We start from the raw sequence: 18979 nt of genomic DNA on the forward strand, positions 1-18979 counted from the left end.
GAATGTAGTCCTCTGAGGGGAGGGTTTGAGGATATGCTGAACCATGGCTTCCATGAAGGTGTACACAAGTGCACAGTACAAACGGAGTCTCAAAAATTATTTATAAAAACACTTCTAGTTGTGGGGTTTGGCAGAATTCTTTTTTTTTAGAAAGGTGCAATATTGTGTCATTTAGAACAGTGTGCACACTGAATATCGAATCCAAGATATCGAGGCATGCTGCTTTGAGGTTAGGAATAATCAATCTATAATTTCCGTATGCACTTAGATTTGATATTTTATCCCTCGATATTCTGGCCACGATATTCTTGTATGTCGATATTCTTGGGCTCGATGTTCAGTAGTACAACTATTTAGATCACCTAAGTACCAGTACATTACTCCAAAAATTAATGTTAGTTTCCTTTGTTTGCACTGTTTCATTGCCAGCAGCATTCCCTCATAACCACCCTTCTTCTCTCACTCTTTCGGATCACATTTCTCTCCTAGGTTCTGGTTGAAGTTGTTCGAACCCAACCACAATAAGAGGGCCCTGGCCTGTATACTAAACAGGGGGGAGTCGACCAGGGGAACTATAAACTAACCAACACACAACACAATTCTGCTCTCCCCACACTCTTTTTTCAAATTTCATAGATCTTAAGAATAAATATATCCGACTACATTCATGTTGAGCCAAAAACATCATATGCTGGCTTATGACAAGGGGACTCCTTCATAATATTTGGGTACAGTAAGTTCTTATTATTGGCAGGAGACACGGAGCCAGGCTAGGTCTGCACCAGAGGGCACACATGCAGGGGTGCAACAAAGGACCCTGCATGCAGCTCTGGGGAGCAACCTTTGGGGGGGGGGGGGGGGGGCATCACGAGTCCCACTCTCAGTGAAAAAATTGTTCCCCACATTGCAAAGCAAGAACTCCAACATGATGAGTTAGGAGGGAAATAATACTGTGGGTGGAGCCAAAACCTACTCTATGTATATTTTAAAAAGTGATAACAGAAAATAAGTTCCACAACTGCACTGTCAGGGCACATGTAAAAAGGAAATCAAAATATTACTGTTTGGTAATTTTCTACAGCAGTAAATCGGATACCTGGCACCTTTAACTCAAAAATGAAATGTATCTGCAAATGGGTTTCTTGTGTGAAAAGAACATCTCCTTTGGCATAATGTTGATAAAGACCAGGGGAAATGGAAAGAAATGTATATGAGGTAAACAGTAACTAGGAGGGAGATTAGACATTTAATAAGAGAACTGTTTTATTCTTCTTTCGGATTTAAGCTAAAAATGTTACAAGTCCCTGAATCAATATCTACTCAAAATATGGTTGGAGGAGCGCTGCATGTGGCCCTCATATCTCTGTCCGGAATCGCAGCGTGCTCCCTGCCATTTTCAGCTCATAATCTTCATCAAACGTCTCATTCTGGGCAACCGTGAACATGTTCTTCCAGTCTCCGGAAATCCCTGTGTGGAAAGACAGTCAATGGACAATACAACGTTACTTTGTACGCCCTGTTCCAAAGGCTTCTGCGTATTTTTGCAATGCTCTAAGACAGGGTTGGACTGGGACAAAAATAAGCTCGGGCACCAAAATAAAAGTGACACTTATTAGGGAATCAGATAGATAAAAGATTGGCTCACATTTGCATGTCAGGGCAGTCCAGGACTTGTACAGATGCATTGCATAGATGTTTTGCTAGGTATGGGAAACTGCATGCGTTTGAGTGTTGTTATGAAGATCAAGTAGCCGAAGTGTTGCTTTAGCTTATTTATTCAGTCTCAGTTGCAAGGTGGTAAATCCATGAACAGCAGCCCCACCAGGAGCAGTCGGCTTGCTGCTCGGGCCATACTGCAACTGTCACACTTCATCTCACAGGCACCCAAACATTCCATTCATCATCACCACTCCAACATTCCATGCAGCACATTCAAACTGGCTGAGCAACTAAGGGCAAAGCAACATGGGAAAAGCATAAATGCATATACAAGATACTATATTGAGATTGCAGCAGGCAATGCTTGTGCTAATATCAGGGAAATTGACAGTAAATACCAGCCCACCAGACCATAAACCAGGCCCACAAACAGCAAAGTAAAATAAACTGTCCACATACTGACTTGTTAGACCAGCCCTTAAGGCACTGCCGGGTCATCTTATAGGCCAGTCCGAGCATCCTCTAAGAGGGACCATAAACTTGCAAAAAGTGTTGTGGTGTTTTATATGCACTCCATAAGCAGGAGCAGCTCTCCACCTAAACATGGGACATACCTAGAGAATATTTTATATTATGCAAATAAAATCCCCCAATCCTTCTGTAACACAGCCCACGCCTGCTTCCCATTTTGGTTTGTATGCATTGCATCCATCTTATGCACCAGAACATCACACATATGGTCTTAGCAGTGCATGACTTCCAGTTATGCGTTCAATGAAGTTATTTGACAGGGCTTCCTCACATACTTGGTGACGCAAGAGGCAATTAAGTTATATTCATATGTTATTCTAGGACAATAGGGGGTTCACTAGAATAACAACTTTTTGGCCATTATTCGGGGTATGCTACCAGAATATTGCCTGATGGAAATGTTGTATCATATATACATCGTAAATATAATAGATTTTCTAATATTATCTTTCTCCAATGGGGCTATATTTTTGTAAAGGATATTTAGGGCACAAGATTGACATCATGAACTAACATTGACACAGATATTCTGACATACAACTTCTTTCTGTGTTGTTCAAAGTTCCACATAGCCCAGCTAAAAGGAGTTATGGGCTGAAAATGGGAAATACTAGGTTTCGGAGAAACCACAAATCCCATTTTTCCCATAGACTTATCAACTGCTAGAAACAGGTGGAATGTGCAGGAATGAGGAAAAACAGGTGAGAATAAGCTCAGAAACTCCTGTTATTCATCATTTCGGTTTGACTACCTCAGAATGGCCCGGTAAGCCCACTTCCCAGATTTACTGGTAACCGTGGGTCAGTACATCTTTTTTGCTCTGCTGCTTTGAGGTTGGGTTAGACATTGAATTGTCTTACCTTTTCTCATGAAAGGAGACACATTTTGGTCCATCAGTTCGTTCGGTATGGCTCTATAGTTTGCCATGGGGTTGTTCTTCATCTCTTGGAAGGATGTGTGGTGCAAAATTTTCTCCAGAACTTCATCTGAGACTTCCCGCTCCAGGAAGCGCAGCACTTTCAGGACCTCACGTCTTGGATCCTGAGAAGCAGGCACGGAAATTGTGTTATTCAGCAAAGCATGCTAAAATATTCCTGGGAGATTAATCACCAGAAACTGGAGAAAAAAATCATGGTCGTCAGTAAATTTAGTCATCCATTTTAGGTGTAATGTGGGAAAAATGCTTTCTATTATGCTTGTTCTGAAACTTACAGCATTGTTCTTGTTCAGCTTAAATCAGAAACAAAATAGACTACAGTTTTGAAATGACATAAAGACTTTAAATCGAGGGACACTAAAATAATAAACCACAGATTTTAATTTTAACGTGCATACATCTTTTTTACGTCTTATTGCGTATTCTCAAAGTGCTTTTACAGTATTTAAAAATACTTCTCCTAATGAAATGCACTAATGCAGCCAGATGTTCAATCTTAGTGCGATCACGTGATAAACAGTGTTATTTACATATGATATGAATGGATGGCCCAGTCAGCACAAGTCTGACACATGGTTCATTACATTTACACTGGTGATTGGTGGGGAACAGCTGCAGCAGAAAAGGTGTAATGTACAGTACAGCCTTGGAAACATGTTTATCTTTAGTGATGCTAATAGGACGAAAGTGATCACGCGTAATAAATCTGGCGGCCAACTGTACGGTCAGGTGGTAACTGTCAGTTCATCCAATAGGAACAACAAGTCCAACACTACAAAGGGTTGTTGTCTAAAAAGACAGACTGATCAAAAGTTTCAATCACAAAAGACACATCCACTAGCCAGCTTAATCGTGGGTTTATATGCAGCCTCTTCGGCCACTCCCAAACATATATTCGTGCAAGGGAGTATACGACTTGAATTATGAACAAAGAATGAATGGTGTTCCCCCAACCTTTTAGCTAATCTTATAAGAATTTGAAAACTGTGTCTCCAGTAAAATGAATGTTGCCCTCATATACAGATCTAAGGATTTGTCAGAACTAGTAAAAACCCACTTGTTCTGCAGGAAGTTGAAAATTAATATTGGCTACTGGTGAAGCAGTGTTAGGTCATGACAATGCAGATGAACTGCCATCCTGCATAGCTGGCAAGCCACCTCAATGGGTGGAACTACCAGCTGGTGCTGGCGTTTTAGTTAGACAACAGCAACTTTGCATTCTGGGGTTTTTTAGTTTATCTGTAGGACCGTGCCTATGAGGAAGTTGGCTAAAAAGCAAGAAATAGATTAAAGTGTCGCTCATCCTGCTAAATCTTTCCCTTTACCTTAAGAAGAAGTGGGAAGGGAAGCCTTGGACAACATATTTACTACTGCTTTAAAAATCATAAGCTGGTAAAAAATCAATAACCATAAATATAGTCCATTCTAGGCTTTGATAACTGCTGCTGACTTTGTGGCCAAATCTGCACCACCAAAAAGACAACAATGTCAATTTGCAGTTAGGCATGCAGCTAGTCTTTTTTTATTATGACACCCTATTTGCATGCAAGCGTACAATGCTAGCATTCATAACCAAATTATTTATTGATCACAAATGACCTGAAAAGGAAATTCACCACTACTCTAGTTCTGTAGTCTGAAAGAGATTTGGAATTTGGGCAGCAGTCAGCGCACATGATGTGTAGAACACACACAGCCTCCGTTTTAGGACATCCTCATTTCTCACTACTCATACCTACTTTTTATCCATCATTCCTACTTTTCTTCCATCATCCCTACTTTTCATCCCTGCTTCTCATCAATACTTCTCATCCATCATCCCTGCTTTTCATCAATACTTCTCATCCATGATCCCCACTTCTCATTAATACTTCTCATCCATCATCCCTACTTCTCACTCCAATCAAATCTTTATTCAACACTTAAAAACGTCACTAAAGTTTACATTGATAGAATACGTGCATACGTAGGAAAAATGCAATAAAATGTCAAAATATTTTAAAACTACATCTCATTACAATCTTAAAAAACAGAGCAATAGAAACTGGTGCATAAAGCTAAAAGGATCTGTTTTAAAAGTTTGCTGTTCATTACGGTTTCTTATTTTCAAAGGCACCCTTAATAAAATTCAATATTCCAGTGCATATCTCGAAAGAGGATAGCCTTTGTAAAAATGTCATAGTGGACAAATCATTTTTAAAACCAGCTTGGTGTAGTAAAGGATTTAAGAAAACAGATCCTGGGCATACATACAGGTGATAAAACAGGATAAAGTGAAATGTGCATTGTTTGGATACATAATTTCAATGACAGGGTGGCAAATCGAGGTTCCAGGTACATTGAATGGGGAAGGCCACTTTGGATGTATAAGATTAAGTCTAAAAAGAGTTAAAAGCAAATTATTAAAAGGGTTTTCAATCCAGCACAAGTATGGTTCAAGGTTTTTAACTGGCACAATGGGATTTCAGCTTTCTCAGTCTTCATGTTCAATATCTTACATAATCTTTCGTTGACATAAAGTTCCTGAAAGCGCAACTTCACTGTGTCTTTTGCATGCCCTTTAATTAATGAAGATTAAGTGAACATTTCCTGGAGGCCTAAATTATCAAACCATGTTTTTACATATGTCAACCATGGTATCGTGGACATGTTTTGGAGATACAAACAATCAGATATACACTGTCTTGTCAAACCTGTCTCAGGAATAAGCCAACATTTCAACCAAATCAAAGTGGCGCCACTTTTATCTGGTCCTCTAAAAATGAAAAGCCCACTTCTTCTTAATGACAGAAATGTGCTACATTTTATGGGATGCCAGCATCCTGTGTATGAAGCTGTTTTCAATATGCCCATATTCCCGTCCATAAATAGCAGCAGAGATGCATTTTGTTTTACACGAAGTGATCATCTCTGGCAATGTTTTTTGTATCCCTGAAAAAAAGGAAAATGGCTTCTATATTTATTCCCGTTTGTTGATTTTTTATTTGAATATGTACCTTCCAGCTTCAGTTAGAACTAAAAGTAATCCCCAGATAATTAAAAACGGGGCGTGGACCCCCATGCAAAAAATCTGGATTTAATGTTTCAGGGTCCGAAAATCTTTGTATAGGATTTAGACTGCTTTATTTTAAGACCCTGTCCCTCCATAAACCCATTAAAAATAACCAAGCAGTTTCTGGAAGCTTATGGGTGTGTGGGCAAGCAGAACCGCAGAACCGTCTCATCAGCGTATTAGAGTATGGGTAGTGAATGGTCACCTACTCATGGTACATCTACTGCATCATTCTTACTTCCCATCCAAACTTCTTGTCCATCACCCCTACTTCTCATCCATAGTCCATACTTCCCATCTATCATACCTCATCCCTACTTCTCATCCATCATCCCTACTTCTCATATCTACTTCCTATCCATCTTCCTTACTTTACATGCATCATCCATTAACCCTACTTCACACCCATCATTCATCATCCCTACTTCTCATACATCATCCTTACTTCTCATTCATCACTCAAACTTCTCATCCATCACTCATCATCCCTATCTCTTATTCCTACCTTTTATGAATCAACCTTCATTCCTACTTCTCATACATCATCCTTATGTCTCATCCCTACTTCTCATACATCATACTCCATCCCTATTTCTCATTCCTCATCCCTTAGTCACCCCATCACACTTTCAATGTTGTGAAGCACACCTTCACACTGATTGATTGGCACCAGCCAATCAGACTTAAGAGAGGGCTGCATTATTTTGTTCTAGCTGTGGAAAAAAACTGCCTTCTCATTGAACATTATGCAGATGGTTCCATTGAATTCAAGGGTGTACATAATTTCATTTTTATTTAAGTGTTTTTTCAGGAAGCCGGCTCTGTATATACTATACCAAAAAGAGGTATAGTGTGCGCAGAGTCCACTGAGTCCCCAATGCTATGGCAGAGGATAAAGTGAATAACACCTTACTCTCAATTTAGTGGTAGCTATGCTGAGAAGTAAAGCCTATCAAAGGGTAGTGCGAATGTACTTGTTGTACACACTCATAGAGGAGGGGAACACGCGGTCAATGACTAACACCAAACCACTGTTTTGCAACAATATTACTTTAGTTACTTTTATTTTAGGAACCAAGTTGAACTCAGTTACAGGTAAGTAGTACTTTAAAAAAGGCAGTAGGACTATTTTATTGTCTTGGAAATACTTTTGTTATTGTCAATCCGAAATAGTATCAGATAGTACTGGCACAAGATAGACAGTTGTAGCTAATCCAGAAATTGCAATGCAATCCTAAAGAAGGGAAACAGGGTTATGCATAAGCAGGTAAGTGCACTACTTACTTTTTCAGTCTTTGTTTTTTTTTTAGGCCGGACCTAGGCAAGGGTCAGTTTAAGTTAGGCACTGCACAATCAGTTGCACTTGGGCAGCCGGGTGCAGAGTTTGCTGAGCCTAAGAATAGTCAATGGAGACTGGGGGTATCCGAAAAGGTGCATAGTTCAATATCTAAGCTGCGGCAGTCGATACTGGCAATGTTGTCCTCCTTTCACAGTTGGCAGAGAGCAATAGGGGTAGATGGGAGTCAGTAAGCCACCAATGCTGGGACCGTTGCAGTCTTCGTCAGCGAGTTACTGTAGGCTGTAGGAAGGCACCACCAGCCCAGCAGTCACGGTCTTGGGAATGGAGATGCGCACAAGTTTGAGAAGTTCCGCTGAGGTGGGCTCACCTTGGAGAGGTGGCAGTTGAGCAGGAGGCTGACAGGCCCGCCTAGAGGGGGTACTGGATCTCGGGAATAGAGCTGTGATCAGCTTGGGTCGTTGGGCCAAGAGGATCCCTCTAGGTTGTGGGGGCCGTCCGGCAGGGGTGCTTTCTTCTGGCAGGGCAGAATCACATTCACATAAGTGTCTGTTCACTACTGCTGCGATCGTGCAGTTCTTTTAGCAGTATTGAGTCATGTTGACACCAGTGTCGGTCCTCATATACTGCGGTTCTTGTATCGATGGACGCCAGGGACTAGAGCCTATAGCTCAAAGGGAGGTTCTTGTAGATTGGTTGAAGGCTGGGATGTCTCCGGGGTTTCTTGGAGTCCTGGCAGGGTTTCAGGAAGGACAGCAGGCCCAGATGTTGAGCTGGCTAAAGGTGGCGGGGTTCTTGCCAGGTTCTGTGTGCAGCGATTCTGTTCCTAGTCCGACAGTGGTATTATTCCATCGTCTTCTTTGGTCCACTGAATCTGAGGAACAAAGTTCAGGGGAGCCCTTAAATACCAAATCTAGAACATTACTGAGGTCAAGGGGCAGCAGCCAAAGAGCTAGTGTCCCTTAGGATGACCACACCCTTTGGGTGCTACCTTCCTTTGTGAAGAGGGGCACATCCCTGTTCCAATTGGGCCTAATTCTCCAATTCAAGGTTGAGAATTTCTAAGAGAGGGGTTCACCTCTGGTCCTGGAGACCCTAGGGGTGTGCCAGGCTGAGGTGGACACTCCTACTTTGATTACTAATTTTCACACCTGTCCTACCGCCAAAAATGGGGTCTGGACAGCGGGGTGGGCATCTCTACAAGTTGGAGCTGCCAAATCAGCAAATCACAAGGTGACAGCATTTGAGACTCACCGCCAAGGGTTGCTGTTCCTGCTAGGGGGAGGTGCTAGGCAGGTCGCCCCCACACCGCCACTCGTCACCTGAAGACCCACTATTTGCTGCTTCCTGGTGCCCCTTCTGCTGCTGTCTTCCCCCCGCCCCCCACCGCCCCCTACCCGCCGCTGCCTCCCTGCGGCCCCGCCCCCCAGCACTCCCATTGGCCTCCCTGCTCCCGCCTCCCAGTTGCTCCTCCCTCCCAGGCCTCCTCTAAATACAGGCCGAGCGACGGTGTTCGGGAGCAACCTTACACCTTGCTTGCAGGCAGGTCGCCCCCACACCGCCACTCGTCGCCTGCAGACTGGCTGATTGCTTCTTCCTGGTGCCCCCTCTGCCACCGCCTTCCCCCTGCCCCCCACCGCACCCTACCCGGCCTTCCCGCCGCTGCCTCCCTGCGGCCCCGCCCCCCAGCACTCCCATTGGCCTCTCTGCTCCCGCCTCCCAGCTGCTCCTTCCTCCCAAGCCTCCTCTTATGCAGCCCGAGAAGCAGCCGCGCGCAGCGGGTGCGCCCCTGGTGTGTCAAAGGCGCGCCTAAGGCAAGCCCATCTGTGCCCATCTGTGCCTGGACCGCGCCCAGCGCCAGAACCCCTGGACCCTACGAACGCCACAACACCAGACTCCACTACGACGCCAGCAGCTTCCACGCACTCAATGCTGGCCAAAACAACGCCTGCTTCCAGGCTGCCCCGAAACGGACCCACGGACTCTTCTCCTACCACACCTGCAGCTTCACCTGCGACAGAACCACCAAACCTCCAAGGACTGGACCCAACCACCTCCGCTGTATACTCCTCAACACCTGCTCCGCACGCATACACGCCGTCGAGCTCTGGGACCTGCTCGACACCTCCGCCCCAGACGTGGCCTTCCTGACCGGGACCTGGTGGAACGACTCCTCAGCGCCCGACATCGCCATAGCCATCCCGGACGGCTACAAGATCACCCGTAGGGATCACGCCAACGGAATTAGAGGAGGAATAGCCATCGGCCACAAGTCCACACGCAAGGTCACCACCCACGCAGATGACACCCTCAACACCGCCGAACACCTGCACTTCCGTATACACACCGACCCCAACATCACCCACAGAGGAACACTCATATACAGACCCCCTGGATCCCCAGGCTCCATTCAGCGACTCCATCGCTGACCTCGCCAGCACCCAGGCACTCGCCTCCAGGGACTACATCCTCCTCGGGGACCTGAACTTCCACCTCGACAACAACAACGACGCCAACTCCACCACCCTGATCGCCAACCTTGCCAACCTCGGCCTCAGACAACTCGTCACCACACCCACCCACACCGCCGGCCACACGCTTGATCCTATCTTCTCCACAGACTCCCACGTCGCCTTCAATCACACCACCTAACTCCACTGGACCGACCCCTTCTGCATCCACTTCACCTTCAAGAAACCAACCATGCACCACCACACTTAACAGCTGCCTCGCCGCTGCTGGAGCAAAGTCACCGAAGACCAGCTACTCGCCTCCCTCGCCAAGAACCCACCCACCGACCCCACCAACTCTGACGCTGCAGCCCTCAACCTCAGACATTGGATCGACAACTGCGCCAACACCCTCACCCCGCTCAAGAAAACCCCCAACAACCACACCAGTAAGAGAGCCACATGGTTCACCAACGAGCTCCAGGCCTCCAAACGCGCATGCCGAAAAATGGAGAAGACATGGCTCCACGAACGCACAACAGACAACCACGCAGCCTACAAGGACGCTAGCCGCAGACATCACCACCTCATCAGATTAATCAAGAGATCCTCCTTCAAAGACCGCTTGAATAATAACGCACACGACAGCAAAGAACTCTTCAGCATCGTAAAAGAACTCTCCAACCCCAGCGCTAACACCAACGACATCCCACCCTCACAAGAACTGTGCAACTCACTGGCCATCTTCTTCCACCGCAAGATCGCTGACATCCATGACAGCTTCAACACCACGACCGCCCCGACTACGCCAGACCCCACCTCCCCTGTGAACACCACCAGCACCAACCACCTGACCTCCTGGTCCAACGTCAACGACGACGAGACACGTAAGCTCATGAACTTCATCCACTCAGGATCTCCGTCTGACCCGTGCCCACACCACGTATTCAACAAAGCAGACGCAGCCATCGCACCCCAACTGCGGAAGGTCATCAACATCTCCTTTGAAACTGCGACATTCCCGGAAAGCTGCAAGCACGCCGAAATCAACGCCCTCCTCAAGAAGACCAAAGCAGACCCCAAGGAACTCAAGAACTTCCGGCCCATCTCCCTGTTCCCATTCCCAGCTAAAGTCATCGAGAAAATCGTCAACATGCAACTGACCCGCCACCTGGTAGACAACAACATCCTGGACCCGTCCCAGTCCGGATTCAGACAAAACCACAGCACCGAGACAGCCCTCATCTCCACCACAGACGACATCAGACGCCAACTAGACAATGGCGAAACATCAGCCCTCATCCTCCTGGACCTGTCGGCCGCCTTCAACACGGTCTGCCATCGCACTCTAAAGACACGCCTCTGGACGCTTCTCGGTCTGCATAAGAGGAGGCTTAGGAGAGCGGGGTAGCTGGGAGGCAGGAGCGGGGAGGCCAATGGGAGTGCTGGGGGACGATTTTTTTTTAAACAACATTTATTCAAGTTTTCAATCAATTAGACTTTTATACTTCAGTTATACAGTACATTCCATCATACAATGGTTAATAAACGTTGCCCCTATCATATTCATATCTGTTCCATACCCCATCTATCTCCCTCTTGTCCCTCAGCACTCATTTCTTCGTGTATGCTGTCTATGCAGTAGAATTGTCTATGCCATTACAACCTGCAATGCTGACCTGGAAGTTAAGTCCATATTGCTCTAGGATTGCGCACAGTCTAATTACTCCTCACATCATATAAGCAACTATAAACCCACAACAAACTCCCTCCCTTCCCTCCTCCCCCCTCAGGCCCACTCCCTCCCCACCCGTCAGACATATCGCTCCCCTCCTTCAACTCTTATGCCGTACAGCCTGTACGCCTGCCATCTACTTCAAAGCACTGTGCCAGTGATCAGGGTCTCAACGAGAAGGATGCACCCAGGACAATCACCTTACCTGGCAACACTCCCACCCACACTACAAAGGTCATGCTCCATAGCAGTAGGAGAAGTCTACCCTTTCAGAAGGTCAGTCACCCCGTCAGCCGGACTTTTGAGCAGGTCCACCATCGCTACCCAGGCCCTAGCCACCTCAAGCAATTTGCCATTATTGGTTCTCCAAGCCATCTGTAGTCGGAAGATCCCCTCACAGTCCGCCCATTTTATTAGTTCCCTCAACCATCTTGCTGCATTGGGCCTAGTGACCGCTTTCCAGTGGCTAGTAATCTCTTGTGTAGCTAGGACTAACCCTAAGTCTATGAATTTACTGGTGAGCTTATTACGGGCAGTGTGGGGAAACCAATGTAGCAGGCAAACTCCCGGCGTCAGCTGCCAATCACTTTCCGTTACCTCTTGTAGCTTGGCCATGACCTCCCCCCAATACCCGTGTAACAGGGGTCATTCCCAGAGCATGTGGAGAAATGCGGCATTTTACAGCTTACACCGCAGGCAGGCTTTGCGGGATCCAAAAAACTCATTAAGTTTAAAAGGAGTCAGGTACGCTCGGTGGAACACATAAAACTGTATTAGTTGAAATCTCGCGTTCCTGGAGCATTTCCATGCCCGTTCCATCAACATCTCCAATGTCTTCTCCTCTATGGGTGTCCCCAGATCTGCTTCCCATTTAGCGCGCAGTCCCTCTAAAGGAGTCCTGGATCCCTGCGTAAGTCTCTTTTATAGGCAGGTGACCGCCTTAACCCTCCCAGCTGAAGTGACCACATACTGACAGGGAAGAAAGGCCTGTGGCTCCTCCAGCCCTCTCTTCCAGTGCTTGTGAATGGCTGCCGTCAATGCCACATGTAGGAGAAAGTCCTGCCTGGGAATGTCATGTCTTTTAATGAGATCCTGAAACGGTATGAGGGTTCCCTCTTCATAGAGGTCCCCAAGACTGGAAATCCCCAGTTCTTCCCAGTCTTGCAACCGTTGCCAATCCCCTCGGTGTGGTAGCACCTCACACAGCCACAATGGGATCTCAGGTGCGCATGATGGCCTCACCCCAAGTCTTCTATTGGTGCAATTCCAGCATTGGTGCACCACCCACAGGTCCCTCTGTACCTCTCCCTCATGAAGTGACAGCTGAAGGAGAGTCCGAGCGAGCTGGCAAAGGTTCGGGTCCATACCCCTCTGGATCTCCTCCACCCTCAGCTTCCCTGTCATCCACTGTGCGTACCATTGAAATTGGGCCGTGTTATAATATGCCTCAAAATCGGGAGCCGCTAACCCCCCTCCCGTCTAGGGTGCATCATAGTGCTCAGTGCCACTCTGCGCCGCCATGAGCCCCACAAAAAACCCGTAACCATCGTATTCAGCTGGGTAAAGTATTTTCCGGGGATCCAAAGCGGTAACGCTCCAAAATAGTAGAGTAGACGGGGCAGGGTGACCATTTTTAACAATGCCACTCTCCCCATTACTGACAAAGGCAAGGTTCCCCAAAAATCCAAATTACTTCTGGTGGTTCTCAATGCGCGCCTAACAATGCCCTCAAATAAGTCAGAGGGCTCATGATAAATTTTGACTCCTAAATAAGGCAAGCAACTGCTTTCCCATCTCACAACCAACCCATCTAGCGGGTCAGTTCTGCCTACACGCACCGGAAAAAGGCATGTCCAGTTCCAGTTAAATTTGAGCCCCGCCATCCGTCCTAGTCTAGCCAGCAATTCATGGGCACCCTGTAACTCCCCAGCAGCATTGGCGAGGAACATTAAAAGATCACCTGCATAAAAAGCAATGTAATGGGTCTGACCCATCCCGCCCAAACCCCCATAGTACCGTCCCGACCGGGCCTGAACAGCCAACAGCTGGACGGCCAGGGCGAACTGGAGGGCAGCCAGCAGACATCCCTGCCTCGTCCCCCTGCCCACCCCGCAATGCTTCAGTAATCACGCCCGCGTTCGGACCCTAGCCGTGGAGCGGCTATATGAAATCTTCGTCCAGGCCACGAACACCTCACCCAGGCCAAAAGCCCTTAAGACCCTAAGCAGATATGGTCACTCAAGACTATCGAAGGCCTTTTCAATGTCAATTGATAGCACACATGCCTCTCCCCCCTCATCCATCGAGCCATGTACCAGTTGGCACAGCCTCCGTATGTTCATGGCCGTATTCCGTGAAGGAATAAACCCAGCCTGGTCCTCGTGCACAAGCGCTGTCATGTGTGCCATCAGTCGATGAGCTAGAACCCTACTCAAGATCTTATAGTCTAGATTAAGCATCGCGAGCGGGCGATAGGCTGTGCGGTCCCATGCCGGCTTGTGCGGCTTGAGGAGGGGCACAATTACTACCTCCCTTGTTGAGCTAGGCAGATAACCATCTTTCCTCAACTGATTGTAGAGTGCTAACAGCCGGGGACCAACAGATCCACATGAGTGGCATAAAAATCTGATGGCAGCCCATCAGTGCCCGGTGTTTTGTTCCTGGCCATGCGCTTTATGGCCCCACTGATCTCTCCCAACTCCACTGGCCGGCCTAAGTTCTCTGCATCCTCCTCCTCAATCTGCGGCAGTTCGATGTCTAGGAATCCCCCCTCCTCCAGAACTCCTGGATCTAGCCGACTTTGGTATAGAGTAGTATAGTATTCCAAAAACTGTGCGTTGATGGTCTGTTGGTAATAATAGCCCATGCCTTCCTCGCCGCGCAGCTCTAGGATCGGTGTCCCTCTGCGCTCTGGATTAGCCAGCCAAGCCAATAATGCCCCAGATTTATCCCTCTGCATCACTACCTCCTCTCTAGCTGTCAGAAGTTCCTCCTGCTTGTCCTCTCGCCCAGGTCGTTCCTTTTCGATATCTCTTAACCGTTGCTCCGCCCTCTCTACATTGCTCAGAAGGGTTTTTCGTACTCCCACCGCTTCCCCAATACAACGCCCCTAAATCACAGCTTTGAATGCATCCCACTCATTGTGCAGACTACTGGACGTGTTGGCATTGTGTTGAAATTATTCCTCAATAGCAGTACCTATGGTAGTTCTGAAGACCTGGTCTTCCAGTGCCTCCGAGCGGAGACGCCAGCTAGGGATGGTGGACCGTACCTGAACCCTATTCAAGGACACTAGTAACGGGTTGTGATCAGATGTCGTCCTTGCCAAGTACTCACTCAACACAATCATCATATGCACATCAGGGGAGCAAAGGATAGCATCCAAGCGGACGTGCAACTCATGCATAGCTAAAAAATAAGTAGTCTCGTTCCCACGGGTGATGGGCCCGCCAAGTGTCAGTCAGACCCCAGCGCCTTTGCCAGTCCCGTCGGGCTTCAGCAATTCTATGGGTAGATGCGTCAGGGAGCGGAGGGTGAGAGCGATCTAAGGCTATATCGGTGATGCAATTGAAGTCTCCCCCAGGAGTATGGGGCCCGACAGCACCATCGCCAATTTCTGCGATAACTGCACCAAGAAAGCTGGTTGTTCAATATTAGGAGCATATATGCTTCCCAACGTGACATCCAGGCCATCAAGCCGCCCGTGACTAGTGCGGCTCAATGGTTAGAGTGGCAGACCCTGATGCAGAGGTCTGGCCCGGGACCAAGGTACAATTCACCGCCTCGGCGGGTCTTGGGCTCAAAAATTCCACGGACCTGATAATTCTCGCCTCTGTGCCTATTCCAATCATGGAGTCCCACTCTGCAACTCTGGGCAATAGCTTGCTTAATCTCGACAACGGCCCCCACAACGCTAAGGATGCCTGGCCTCCACCTTGGGGGTGCCCAGGAGTGTACGCCTCACAGGGAAAGCCAGGATGGGTTCCACAGCGGTATTCGTACAAGCGCCTTGAGACCCTTGCGGGTGAGTAGTGCGCTATACAAGTATCAATTTACATTTTACAGTGAATCGGCCATCGGGATCTATAATCTGCCTAACACATTGAAATGGTACCCCCGCCCGCACCCACACCAAGGTCCCTCTTGCATAGGCCGAATATGTGGTGTGAAACACCTGCCCTCTCCAGCGACGCTGTAGCGCCACTCCTTCTGATTTCTTCAATGGGTTTCCTGGAGAAGAGCAATTTTTACCCCTCTCCTCTTCAGGTAGGCATGAATTTTGTGCCGCCGTCCCATGGTGTGCATTCCCCGTACGTTCCAGGACATCATTTTTATTCCTACGAAGGTACCCATGGCTCTAAGTCCAGTTCCTGACCCCCAATGGCCCCCATAGTGACATGTCTGACCCCCCCATCCCTAACAGCAAACTTTTCCCAACTCTCAAACCCCAGGACAGGCACACAAGAACAGGTCCCGATCCAAACCAAGAGAATCATACAAAGAACCAAAGAAAGAAGGTGGCGTGTAACCGGCATCCAATGGCCTCCGAGCCCTCCCCGGGCCCCCCCCTTATGACTAAAGTACCCATCAGGTCCCCGCATCTGGTGTGGATTTCCTTTGTAGTGCAGCAATCGGGCCCTTATGTTTCAATGTCACAGTTATATACTGAAAGTGTAGGGTAGAGCACCGCTGTTCAAACTGAAAGATTTGCGTTGTTTTCGTGCCTCCGGGGCTCTCTCCCCGTCTGGAGAGATATAATTAGAACCTCTGATAGCAGCTATACCTAGCTGGGTGTAGCTGACCCCCCGGGCACCGATATGTGCTGAATCAGCTCTAAGTTTTCTGTTTCTCAGGTACCAAGTTTATAAGGATATATGTTCCAAATAAAACAGTTAATCCATTGTTCATATGTGTTTCATTTATTCTTCATGAAATTATTTTCAAGAAATTGTTTTCAATTATTTCACATGAAAATCCAATGCATTTCGGCAGTGTATTCCTGCCTTCATCAGGGAAATAGTAAATCTACAATTCAAAGAAACATGATTTTAACCTTATGTACATTTCGGTATATTACATCTAATTTAACTCAACTATTCAATATTTGCAATCATATCGTTTTAACTAAATCAGCGGGCTTTCTGTCTCAAATTAATAGTAACTTTAGGTTCTCATTAAACTTATGTAGAAATATAAAGAACTAGATCCTTCTAAATGTCACACTGTTTCTTAAGACAATTACGTTCACCCAACTCGGTTTCTAACTGTTGTTTCCTGCCATCTTTAAAGCGGTTAAAAAGTGAGAGCCTCGCATTACGCGCTGGCGGTGTTGATTTAAACGAAACCGAATATTAAACTATGTGCGTTACAAATGCGCGTTATCAGATGTATTAAACTTGCTGTTACTTAGAAGGGTATAGTTTCTGATATCATTCTTATCTTACGCGCTTAAACAGCCTGACTGTTTGTTTGCTTACCTCGGCGTTTCTGCTTCTCACGCCATTCCTCTACGGACTGATCCTGCTTTCCTCCGGTGTTACGCCCCTCGCGCCTGCGCACTATTTAACTCCCGCTGACCCGTTTTTTTGTGTGTATATGTTCGCGCTAACTTTATTAAGTTCCTATTGTAGGGGATCTATACCAGTGCTCGCTACCACTATGTATTTGTGCTGCTACTGTGCTAGCACGATGTTAGTGTAGACTGTGGGTGTTATATTCAAAGGTATCAACGCAATAAGAATGCTTTACTCATTGTGAATAACTCAAATCATTATAAATAACAAAGAAATTCTGTTCTTTCATTAAGTCCTCCGGGCTTCAAACTGCCCAGATTATAAATCCAGTTATTCTCCTGTTTCAGTAGCCTAGTTTTGTTCATGGAACCTTCCATTCTGGGCAGTGTTTCAAGTACACATACTCGTAGTTGGCTGACATTATGTTGCATCTGCGTGAAATGTTCCGCCACACTGGTTTTCTTGGTTTTAAGTCTGATGGTACTTTTATGTTCGTTTATGCGGATTTTTAATTTGCGTTCAGTGTGTCCCACATAAACGTCTCCACAAGGACATTTAATCATGTAGATTAGGTTGCTTGAGTCACATGTTGCATTCACTTTTAATGATATGGGATAACCCTTTTGTGGGTGTGTTATACTTGATCCTTTGATGATGTTGTTACATGTGTTGCAATTGTAACACAGGATCGTACCCCGGAATGATGTTTCAATGGGTTTTTCAACCTGTGGTTTTAGGAAGTCTGCTAAATTTTTAGCACGGGTATGTGCAAAAATTGGTTCCTCTGAAAAAATTCCTTTGAAGTCTGGTTCCATTGTGAGCATTGGCCAATGTTTTTTGATAATTTGTTTGAATTGGGTACTGACTGTGGAGAATTTGCTCACGCATGTGATGCGGTTGCTAGATAAAGGTGTTTTCCGGATTAATAGCTCTTGTCTGGATTTTTGTTGAGCTCGTATTAGTGCGGTTTGAGTGATGTCTGAAGGATATCCCCTTTCAATGAATCTTTGTTTCATTTCGTTCATTTGTTCTCTACATTTTGAAGCCTCTGAGACCACTCTCTTCACCCGTAGCATCTGAGAATATGGGAGGTGTTTCTTGAGGGCTGGAGGATGGTGACTGTTGAATTGCAACAGGTTGTTTCTGTCTGTTTGCTTACGATATAGATTTGTGGAAAATTCATCCTCTTCTTTGGTTATCTCAACGTCAAGATATTGTATTCTAGATTCGTGGATATTCCATGTAAATCCAATTTGATCTATTTTCGAATCCATAATTTGTAATTGTTGTCCAAGTAGGTTATGAGAACCTTTCCATATCAAAAAAATGTCGTCTATGAATCGTACATACATGACGATATTGTTGTTCCAAATCGTATCTTGAAATACGTGTGCTTCCTCAAATGCTGCCATAAACAAATTTGCGTACGCCGGGGCAGCGCAATTTCCCATGGATGTCCCACTTTGTTGCATAAACCATTTCTTGTCTTGTTCAAAATAACTGTGTTGTAATGTAAACTGCATTAGTTCTAAAAGAAATACTTGCTGTTCCTGTGGGTATTCACTTTCTAGAAGGGCGCTTTCAATAGCTTCCAATCCCTGCTGATGCGGTATTGAGGTATAGAGGGCTTTTACATCAATAGTGGCCATGATCATGCTTTCGTCCGGTTGAATGGTAGACAGTTTTAAAAGGAAGTCTGTGGTATCTTTCAAATATGATCTGGTTTTCAATACTAATGGTTGCAGATATCTGTCCAGATATTTCCCTACTGGTTCGTGGATGCTTTGTTTAGTTGACACGATTGG

The 18979-nt window shown here is 46.3% G+C and overlaps 1 protein-coding gene across 1 annotated transcript in view; it reads right to left on the minus strand.

Moving 5' to 3' along the window:
• Window positions 1-1245: 1245 nt before the first annotated feature.
• The window catches only part of LOC147705712 (sulfotransferase 1 family member D1-like), a 95772-nt gene continuing 78038 nt past the window's right edge, over window positions 1246-18979 (minus strand). The window contains exons 7-8 of the mRNA XM_086932140.1: window positions 3051-3231; window positions 1246-1468 (exon numbers count right to left, since the gene is read on the minus strand). Of these exons, the coding sequence (XP_086788266.1) occupies window positions 1356-1468; window positions 3051-3231 (294 nt within the window). The 3' untranslated portion in view covers window positions 1246-1355. The remainder of the gene's footprint in view (window positions 1469-3050; window positions 3232-18979) is intronic.

This window comes from Lissotriton vulgaris, chromosome 7 (genome assembly GCF_964263255.1).
Source record: "Lissotriton vulgaris chromosome 7, aLisVul1.2, whole genome shotgun sequence".
NCBI classification, from domain to species: domain Eukaryota; kingdom Metazoa; phylum Chordata; class Amphibia; order Caudata; family Salamandridae; genus Lissotriton; species Lissotriton vulgaris.